At 53.7% G+C, this 9,930-nt stretch overlaps 1 protein-coding gene across 2 annotated transcripts; it reads right to left on the reverse strand.

Moving 5' to 3' along the window:
* Positions 1–471: 471 nt before the first annotated feature.
* Slc25a47 (solute carrier family 25 member 47) lies at positions 472–6,508 on the reverse strand. Of its 2 annotated transcripts, XM_038337632.1 has the most exons (7): positions 6,348–6,508; positions 6,003–6,117; positions 3,903–3,946; positions 3,528–3,599; positions 2,852–3,034; positions 1,586–1,910; positions 472–1,316 (listed from the first exon to the last, which is right to left on the reverse strand). In XM_038337632.1, exons 2-7 carry the CDS (start codon positions 6,028–6,030, stop codon positions 1,036–1,038), a joined length of 933 nt encoding a protein of 310 aa, XP_038193560.1. In that variant the 5' UTR covers positions 6,031–6,117; positions 6,348–6,508; the 3' UTR covers positions 472–1,035. The 2 variants fall into 2 exon arrangements, with proteins under 2 accessions (XP_038193560.1, XP_038193559.1); XM_038337631.1 differs by lacking the exons at positions 6,003–6,117; positions 6,348–6,508 and adding an exon at positions 4,078–4,581.
* Positions 6,509–9,930: the final 3,422 nt, after the last annotated feature.

Below are 9,930 nucleotides of genomic sequence, written 5' to 3' on the forward strand. Positions count from 1 at the left end.
TTTATCCCAGGGCTGCTCTGTGAGCCCAGTGGGCTCACACTGTACTGCCAGCTTCACCCCCAGTGACCCCCATCACCGGAAGCCACAGGGTCTCCAGAAAGGGAGGCCTGAAGCACGGGCGAATCCCATGTGTGCCTAAGAGCAGACACTAGTCTCCCCTCCCCTCCCGTCCAAGCCGCTGGCCCGTAAAGCCTTCGTAAGGGACCCTGCACTTTCCCACCCTGTCGCAGTGCTCCAAGTGTTTGGCCTGGTAATGACTCAGATAACAGACTACACAGCCCAAAAGTAAAGACTGCAGGTTTCCCCAGGGACCCTACATAACGGGCAGCTGGCTACCCACATAAGAACTGTAGTCCATCTTAGCCAGGGCTCCACACCGCCTCTCCCACCATGAGCTGATAGGTTTCATGGCACCCCAGGTGAGCACAAGGTTGGAGGGCCAGCACCACACAGAGCACAGAGCAACACCGCTGAGCAACTTCAGGAACATTTATTGACCCAGGTTCCAGGGTCTTCATATGGCAAGCAGTGTAAATATGAATACTCAGTGAAGCCCCACACCAGTTCGTAGGCCAGTGAGGACTCTGGGCCCTCTTGGACAGCCTGGGACAGGGAAAAAGCCCAGCCTGTATGCAGCCAGATGGCTCAGCTTGCTGTCTGGTCCCTCATTTGTCTCTTAGGGAAGTACGTGAATGGGAAGATGAGTGGGACTGGGGGTGGTGAGGGAATGCTCTGAGGTCATGGGTGTGGACAAGGGAGGACACTCAGGAATGAACAGTTGCTCGGTGACTAATGACTCCAAGTGGCACATCCTCATCAAGGAGACCCACACAGCCTTGACTCGTGACCCTCCCCCCAAGCAGATCGACCCACTGACGTTGTGAGCAGCAGCTGGGCAGGCCGAGCTCAGGCCTCACCTAAGTCACTGCGCAGAAGGCCCTCTGCCATCCAGTGACAGCCCTGTGGGGTCCTGAACCCACCCATGCTCCCCTTGGCCTCCAGCGGCTGTGAGCTGGCTGCTACTGACTGGTGGCCCTATGGGAACAATCTCTGAGTGAGCCGCAGCACAGCCTCATAGGCCACGAAGACCACCATATTGACAGGAAAGGCACGGCAGCAGTTGAGCGTCAGCCCTTTGAAGAGCACCCTGGGGCCCTCCTCCCGCACGCTGGTCACCACACAGTGCAGGAGGCCCCGGTAGCGCTGCTGGCCCTGCCCGTCTGCCTGCAGGCGTGACTTGATCACATCCATGGGGGTGGCCACGGCCCAGGCCAGAACGCCAGCACATCCTCCAGCCACCAGCACACCTAGGACATCTGCAAGAGACACCGTGAACATGCCTTATTGCAAGCTTCTCAGAGACAGGACCCAGCCAGGACAGCTCACTAACACTGAGTCAAGATACACCCCTCTTGTCACAAAGTCACTGTGTGGCCTTAGACAGATACACACCTCAGAAACCATTGAAAAATAAGGCAAAGATGCTTAGCTTGATTCAGTGTTGGTGAGCTAGCTGCACTGTGCAGATTCCTCTCCCAACCCCCATCCCACTGCGCCAACTCCACCATTTCTGCCTGTCACTCACCTGGATGGCTATGGCCAGCAGGGGTGAGCCACTCACAGAGCACGGCATAAGAGAGGAAGTAGGTGGCGAAAGAGTGACCTTCACGAAGGAGCAGGGCTGAGCTGCCCTTGTAGAGCCCCCGAAGCCCCTCTTCGCGGGCCACTGTGACTAAACAGTGCAGCGGCCCACGGTACTTAGGCCTTGGTTCCAGACATGCATTGGGTGCAGCACACAAAGCAGGAGCCACTGATGTCCAGGAGGCTGAGGGCCGCCGCTGCTGTGTCTGAGCTTGGGCCTGTGTCTGCAGGCGGACCTTGGCCACCTCCGTGGGTGATGTCAAGAACACCTGGGATAGAGAGGAAGTAAGGTTAGGACATGCCTACAGCCTACCTGTTGGCTCTAAGACCCAGTGCTGAGAGCCCAGATCCCAAGAAGCTGCAAGCTGGTCCCAGGGTTTTGGTAGTGCTGGGTTGAAAGCCAGCTCAGCCCGATGAAGGCTGAAACCAAGGTCTCCTGCATCGGAGAGTCCTGGCTTGACACTTATCTGGTGCTAAGTGAATATGGCTAGTAGTCAAGAGCATAATTGACACACTTGTTTGCGCTGTAGCCATATTACTAAAAGCAGGGCATGGTGGTCACTGTGGGACTCAGATGGACCAGGCTGCACTGGGGTCTTTATACCTCTGGTCTGCCCTAATTCTCCTCACACCTCATGTAGATCAGATGGCAGCTCAGAGGCTGACTAGGCTCATTGGCCTTTGATGTCTGCACTGCGTACTGGATCCAACACTTAGTCCCTCAGCCTGTGGAAGCTCTGATTAAGGATTGAGTGGTGTATCCGTGCTCCACCCTGACCTATGAAGGACCTCAGCTGCATTTGCAGCCCTTGTTCCCATCTGTGGTGCCTGATGCTCCATCTCCAATGAAGATGAAGGATGCCAGGTGTCCATGGTAACACTAGATGGTGTTCAGGTATTTGTTGGGTACCCTGAAGATGGAGCCCTCCCAGCTGGGAAGTCACAAGCACCTGAGTGCTCTCTCTGTGGCTCCCCACACCCTGACAGGGAGGTTCTTTATGGTCATTTCCTCCTCTCTACTGGAGCATTCTGGGAGGGACACCAAAAGGAGCCTATCCCATCCCAGGCGAGATACTAGTTCCTCACCACAGTCCCCATGCCCTGTAGGTTCTAGCTTCCCAGGGCCTCAGTCTTGACACCTGCTGGGAGGTAAGATTCAAACGCCCTGGTTATCTCTGGTCCCCTTCCACCCTCAACTGCCTCTACTCACCCGGACAAGGCCAGAGGCTCCTCCCGAGAGTGTGATATCAGCCTTGGTGGGCTTGGCGTCAGTACTGCCGTACCGGAAGCGGCAAATGTGAGCCAGGCAGTGGTGGTAGGTGCCAAAAGAAACAGATGACACCAGGGACACGGTGCACACGGGCAGTGAGAGGCCCCGGTAGAAGCCCCACACCTGGTGGATAGGGACCAAGTAAAGACAGGGCCCAAGAGAGAATGCCCTGGGGCTGGGACATCTGAGACTGACCACCATCTCCCTTGCCACCAATGCCTCCAGGTATCACCCTTGGGATCTCAGCTCTTGATGTCTGAGGGGTTGAGGACAGCTGTCTGGTCTTGATGGTGGAACCAACATGATGCTTATCTAACCCCTGCCTGCACCAAGTACCACATCACTTGCATAAGTGTCTGCAAGACACTCCCCTGGATGGGCTCCTCCCTGACCTTCAGAATCCCAGGTTCCCCTATGCCCCTTCCCTGAAAGACAAGGGACTTAGTTCTGTACCAAATAGGGTTCCCAGTGTTCTGACTTTGGGACTCAGAGGGGATCCCAGGGCTGGGCACAGCCATGCCTGTTTGGAGGGCTAAGGGGCTAGGGTTCTAGGGGAAGGGTATCACTAGCAAGTCCCAGTCCCTGATGCCACCCTACCATTGGGCCCCAGTCCTACCCGCTCTTGACAGTACGTGTCCCGGATGCAATGCCAAATGCTGGTATACTTGGCCTCAGTCTGGATCCTGACCTATGGGAAAGGGAGAAGGCTTCAGGAAGGGCTGGCCCGAGGCCTGGGGCAAAGCCAGTAGAAGACTAGGTTCAGCCCCTTGACAGTCAGGCATGCTGCTGTAGACTGAGTAGGGACAGTGAACACCTTTTAGAATGAGACCTCTGAGGCACAGGGTGAGAAACCGACAGTCCCAAGGGCCCTAGGGAAGCATTGGTGGTATTACAGTAGGAGAGGAATAGGTCCTATTAGCATTCTAATTGAGGGCCAGAGCTAGGTACAGAGATACTAAGTAATCTAAACCAAGGTAGGGCCTTGCTGTACCTTCACTGTATCCAGAGGGTAGCCCACAGCAACACCGCAGACTCCTGCAAGGCAATCAGAGGACCCAGTGAAGCAGTAGGAGATGCCCTGTCAGCAGTGAGAGCCCACCCATGCTGAGGGATGGGAGAAGGTGGCCTCAAGCAAGCCCCCCTCACCCACCTCCAGCTGACCCTACCTGGGCTCTGCCTCTCCGCAGCCAGGTGAGAAACCGAGGCTCTGTGTGCACCTACCAAGCTTGCTAGATATCTCCCAACCCCTCTCCTGTCCCAACAGTGCCTATCCCCATTACCCAGGCCAAAGACATCCCTCAGCCTCCCCTCTGACATCACCTTTTAGGAGAATGCCTGGTTCCACTCTGGCTGACCCTGTCTCTAAGCCAGGCAAACTTTGCCCTCAGGCTTCAGCCTGTGCAGGGTTTGTGTGGGAGCCAGGTGGACAGCCACACATTACAGGGGTGGGGGAGGGGCGTGTTCTGAGTAAAGGCCGGCTGAGGAGCCCTGACCCCACCGGGTTCCCTGAAACACAGGTGTGCGTGGGACAGAATGTGCACCGCTGCTATGGTCTGGACAGACTCCCCCAGAGGGCCACATGTGAGAGTGGCAGAGCCCATAGGACGTCTTTAAGTCACTGTGGTCACGTTTTGGAGGGGACTATGAAATTGTAACCCCTTGCTTTTCAACTTCCTGGCCAAGAGAACTCTCTACCATTGTCCTCTAACACTCACACGGAGGTCCAAGCAACGAGGCCACCTTGTGGTCACAGCTTTGGGAACTGCCCACTCAGGAACCACTTCTCTGCTTGAGTGGATTAACTGAAGACGGGGGGGGGGGGGGGGGGGCGGAAGGAAGACAGCTGCCAGGGGCCTGTAGTACCCACCCTGGCTTTGGACCAAGAGAGCCACACTCCTGGCCCTGCCACTCCATCTCTGGGGCCTCCACAGCCTTGAAGGCCAGCAGAGCCTTAAGGAAGTTGAGGAGCCAATCAGGGCCTTGGGCTCTCTAACCCCAAGCAAGGACACTAAGGACACCATGAAGGATGGCAAGGTCCGTGGGGTTGTGTCCTGGGATGCATTAGAATGAAGAATGAATGCCTGGGAGGGGGCAGGGAGGTATAAAGCAAGTGCCTGGCAGGACACTCAGATAGAACAGCCTTCTATGTCTCTCAGAGCCCTCACCAACTCCTATCAATCCCTCAAAGCCCTCCTCTCTTACACCTTTCTACTGTGCTTTTGGTTGCTTCTGCCTGGAAGCATGTTGATCAGAATCTGTGTCCCATGGCCTTGCTGCTATGCCCCACATGCCATGGCCACCTCTACATTTAGAGTGCTTAAAGGAAAGGCTTGGGTCTGAGTCCCTGGGACCTAGGACCCAGGACCCAGGACCCAGTACAGAGCAAGGACCCCCTCACTAGGGCCTTTCCTGTGGCTATGAGGAGGGCATGACCTGTGGCGCTAACGTCCAGAGGAGCAGCCAGCCTTGGTAGACCCCAGGCAGCCCAGACAAGCCAAGGACTCAATCCTCCCCGAGGCTGATGCTGTCTATCCTCTCAGGCCCCCGGCTGTTCCCAGCAGTGAGAAAGCTACCCGTGGCTATTTCACAAGAGCTGCGGGGCCAAGGGTGCCTCACTCAGAATAGCTGCACAGCCTGAGGATCGATGGCCCATGGAGTCCCTGTGGGCAGCCACCTCTCCCCTCTGTCGTTTCGCCCCAGGAGGGAAACAGTTTCATCCACAGATGGGCTAGATCAGAGAAACCGTCCATCCGGGTCTGCTCTATGCCTCGTTCCCACTGCCTGCAACAGAACTCCTGGGTACACTGCTCTTCCCTGGAGCCTTCAGCCCTCCCCCATGATTCAATCGCCCGTACCACGGACCCCAGCCATCTCCTAACCCCACAGGGACATTCCTGTTCCCAAGACAGGGATTCCTAGCCTACCTCAGCATCCTGCCTGAGCTTCAAGGCCTTACCCCTATAGCACTCAGTCCATGCCAGGAGTCTGCTTGAATACCAACTGCCTAAGGCTCCCTCCCACTTACCACACACACAAAAGCACCATCCCCAGCTATTCCCAACCCCTGCACCCCTCCATCCCTGGCTCGTACCTCCAATGGCCCCAGCAACAAAATCCATGGACAGCGTGGAAAATGGGAAGAGCTCTGGTCTCTCGGTCTAATGCCACAATGGCCAGCTCCTACCAATTCTGCAGATCTTAAATACCTGTGAGCAGAGGCGGAGACATGGCTATTTTGATGCCACATTCACACACCCCACAAGGATCCTGGTGTCAATGACCTCAGCATCAGGAAAGCATGTGAGAGGTCATGGGAAGTGGCCAACCCCATAGGCCTGCCTCTATTTCCGAATTCAGACTATGCCTGGCTTCTGACTGCTTAGAATGACTGTATAAACAGTGATCCCTCATATGTGTACCCCCCTTTACAGTTTACCTCCAGTCCTGGAAGGGAAGGGAAGCAAGGACCTCTTCTAATCATGGAGCCACCAAGACCCCAAGGGGGACTTGCCTGAGGCAGTCACTATCTTAGGGCCATCCTATCTGATAGACAGCCTTGAAGGGAATGCAACCTTGTCTGTATTGAACAGCACAGCTAGTTCCCTTCAGAGGCTCAGTGACCCAGGCTGCAGCCCTACAAAGTGACCTGGAGGGCACCCTCAGGGCCAGAGAGTCGCAGAGTGGCAAGAAGGGGCGTGTTGATGAACGTTTAGCAGTTCTATCTGGATGGCCTCGGTCTAAGCCACGTGTCCACCTGTTTTCCTATTATTTGTACACTGTCCTTGAACAGGCTAGTTTCAAACTAGGGATGACCCCCCTCACCCCGACAGTTTGTCTGCTTTTAGGCAAGTAGGCGGTGCTAGCTAGCTGCCACGGCAGAGGACAGAGGGCAGAGGGCAGAGTGGGGGACAGAGGGAGACTGGAAGTAGCCTGGCCGAGGTCAACCTTGATGTCCTTCCTTGTAGAGGGACGTGGCTCAGCATCCGCTTAGAAGTTGACCTGCCTGCCTTCAGATCCCAACCCTGCCACTTGACTTTGAGACAAGGCCTTTGGCCTTCCTCTACCCCCACTTTTCCACCCACAAAATCTGTGATCACACAGCAAACTCCAGCTGTGTTCCTGTAGAACTGCCAACCAAATTCATTAATAGAAGCAGAAGGTCTAGAAGGAGGGATGCATCTGCTCTGGAGAGGCAGCTGGGCCAGATGTTACAGTCAAGACGCTAGGACCTTGGTTAATGAGGGAGCCTAAAACACACTTTCCACCTGAGAGGACAGGGACCCTTCAGTCCCACATTGCCAGCAGAGTAGGACCATCCACCCTGACGCAGGACCCCAAGGCCCCACAGTTGTCTGGATACCTTTCTCTCTCTGGCCCACATCCAGACAGTCTTGCTGTCTCTCCTCCACTATCACAGTCGGGACCATTTGCCACTGTCCGCCTGCACTGCCCTAACTGTGTCATTATCCCTGGACAGCAGCCCGCCTGTCCAGGCTCCTGATGCGTGCAACCAACACATACCAGGTGTCAAACAGCGAGACGCCCTGATAAACACAACAACCTCATCCCTGCCCTGGACACCTGATGTGCTGGCAATGACACGGAGAGCCCTAGACGGACAGGGAATGTCTGATGGAGTCAGCTGCAGCTTCCAGTTGGGCACGCCCCTTACTGTGAAACAGAGCAGCTGTGACAACCCACGGGACACTCTCAAGAGAGTGAGCCTAGCGATGTCCCTCGTGATGCAGGAGGCTCCTGGGTCTCTCAAAACCTCTCTTCACCCCAAGGTTACTTAAAAAAGATCCCTAAGCACACAGTGTCGGAAACACAGATGGCACGTTTCCTCAACACACATTTCAGTCGTATTGACTGTGACTTGCCAAGTAACCCAGATTTTACCTGATGGTGTGGCCATCGGCAATCGGATTCTTCTATTCCAATCTTAGTTATTAATATTAGTTCTCAGGTCGCATGTTACACAGTAATACACACACACACACACACACACACACACACACACACACTGATTAAAAATGGACTCACCAGGCAGTGGTGGCACACGTCTTTAATCCTAGCACTCGGGAGGCGGAAGCAGGTGGATCTCTGTACGTTTGAGGCCAGCCTGGTCTACAGAGCAAGCAACCAGGGCTATGAAGAGAAACCATCTCAGAAAACAAAAGTGCTAAGGAGTGGTTATAAAGAGGAGTCCCAGTTGACAGTGGATAAGCACACATGGAAGGCTGTGGAGAGGAGGCTTAGAGCTGCAAGCACAGAGACGTCTGGTGCAGTCACTGAAGAGTCAGCCTGAAATGGGCTAAGTCACAGGCAGAGAACATTGCTCTTGAGCTGAAGCAAGGGACAGGTTCAGTCCTCACTGTGGCAAAATGCCTGGACAGGGCTGTGACTGACAGGCCACTCAGTGCACCTGCCCTGGTCCAGTCTTGGGCATTCCTTTTCAAGATCCAGGGGAGGGGTTCCATCTTCTTTAATGATAAATTCATGAGTCTGGTGTTCCTGGAGTGATGCTGTATTCACAAGCGTCATTATTTAACATCCCAAATAAATTGTTTGTGCCTCCTGGTGTGCTGGCAGGTGGTGTTTACCTGTGTAAACATGGTGTAAAAATCATTCTTTCTTGGCGCTTATACTCAAAATGGAGTGTGGTGGTTTGACGAGAATGGTCTCCATAGGTTTATATATTTGAATGCTTGGTCACCAGGGAGTGGCACTATTTGAAAGGATTGGGAGAATTGGAAGGTATAGCCTTAGGAGAAAGTGTGTCACTGGGGGAGGGGGGTCTCTGAGGTTTCAAAAGTCCATGACAAGCCCAGAGTGTCTCTCTCTCTCTCTCTCTCTCTCTCTCTCTCTCTCTCTCTCTCTCTCTCTCTCTCTCTCTCTCTCTCTCTCTCTCTCTCTCTCTCTCTCTCTCTCTCTGTGTGTGTGTGTGTGTGTGTGTCTGTCTGTCTGTCTGTCTGCCTATGGCTCATGATGAAGCTCTCAGCTACTTTTCCAGCACCACGTCTGTCTGTGTGCCACCACGCCCCCTGCCATTGATGATAACAGACTAGACCTCTGAAATTGTAAGCAAGCTCCCAGTTAAATGCTTTCTCTTTTATAAGGTCTACAGAGCGAGTTCCAGGACAGGCTCCAAAGCTATACACAGAAAAACCTAATCTCAAAGAAAAAAGAAAAAAAGAGTTGCCTTGGTCCTGGTGTGTCTTCACAGCAATAGAGCAGTGACTAAGACATGGTGTAACTCATAACAGTTACTTCAAGAGACAAACAGCTGGCCTGACAAGATGGCTCAATGGATACAGATGCCTGCCTGCTACCAAGCCTAACAATCTGAGTTCGATCCCAGGGACCCACATGTTAGAGGAAGGAAAAGCTGCTCCTCAAGTTGTCCTCTAACCTCCATATGTGCACTATATGCACATACGTGTGCACGCGTGCACACACACACATACGCACGCGCACACACACACAAATAAATAAATGCGCCAAATAAATGTTTTTTAAGATTTATTTATTTAATGTGCACTGGTGTAGCACAAATTCTAATTGGTATTAATAATAAAAACCCAGAGTCAGATAGTAAGGGGTGAAAGCTGAAAGATCAGAGAAACATCAGCCACCCACTAGTTCTTACCTCTATGAAATCCTCTGACTGAAATGGGGTATCCTGTGTCTAAAAGTCCTCAGACTGAATGCCATCTCTATGAAACCTCAGACTGAATCCCGAGCTCCTGTTTCCTCCTGCCTTATATTCCTTTCTCTGCTCAGCCATATCCCTTCCTGTTTCCACCTCCCTAGTGCTGGGATTAAAGGTGTGAGTCACTACCACTTGGCTTTCTCTTTTAGTCTGATTCAGTCTGTGTAGCCCAGGGTGGTCTTGAACTCACAGAGATCCATCTGCCTCTGCCTCTGCCTCCTGAGTGTTGGGGTTAGAGGTGTGTGCCACCACTGCCTTGCCTCTATGGCTAACTTGTGGCTTAGCTCCACACTCTGATCTTCAGGTA

This window comes from Arvicola amphibius, chromosome 7 (assembly GCF_903992535.2).
Source record: "Arvicola amphibius chromosome 7, mArvAmp1.2, whole genome shotgun sequence".
In the NCBI taxonomy this organism is placed as follows: domain Eukaryota; kingdom Metazoa; phylum Chordata; class Mammalia; order Rodentia; family Cricetidae; genus Arvicola; species Arvicola amphibius.

Excerpts from the sequence above, each read along its gene's own strand:
- Slc25a47 (XM_038337631.1), bottom strand. The coding sequence starts at position 4,228 with ATGTCAGAGGGGAGGCTGAGGGATGTCTTTGGCCTGGGTAATGGGGAT. Across the intron at positions 3,600-3,902 it reads ACCCTCTGGATACAGTGAAG|GTCAGGATCCAGACTGAGGC; the intron begins GTACAGCAAGGC and ends CCTTTCCCATAG. Across the intron at positions 1,911-2,851 it reads GAGCCTCTGGCCTTGTCCGG|GTGTTCTTGACATCACCCAC; the intron begins GTGAGTAGAGGC and ends TCTCTATCCCAG.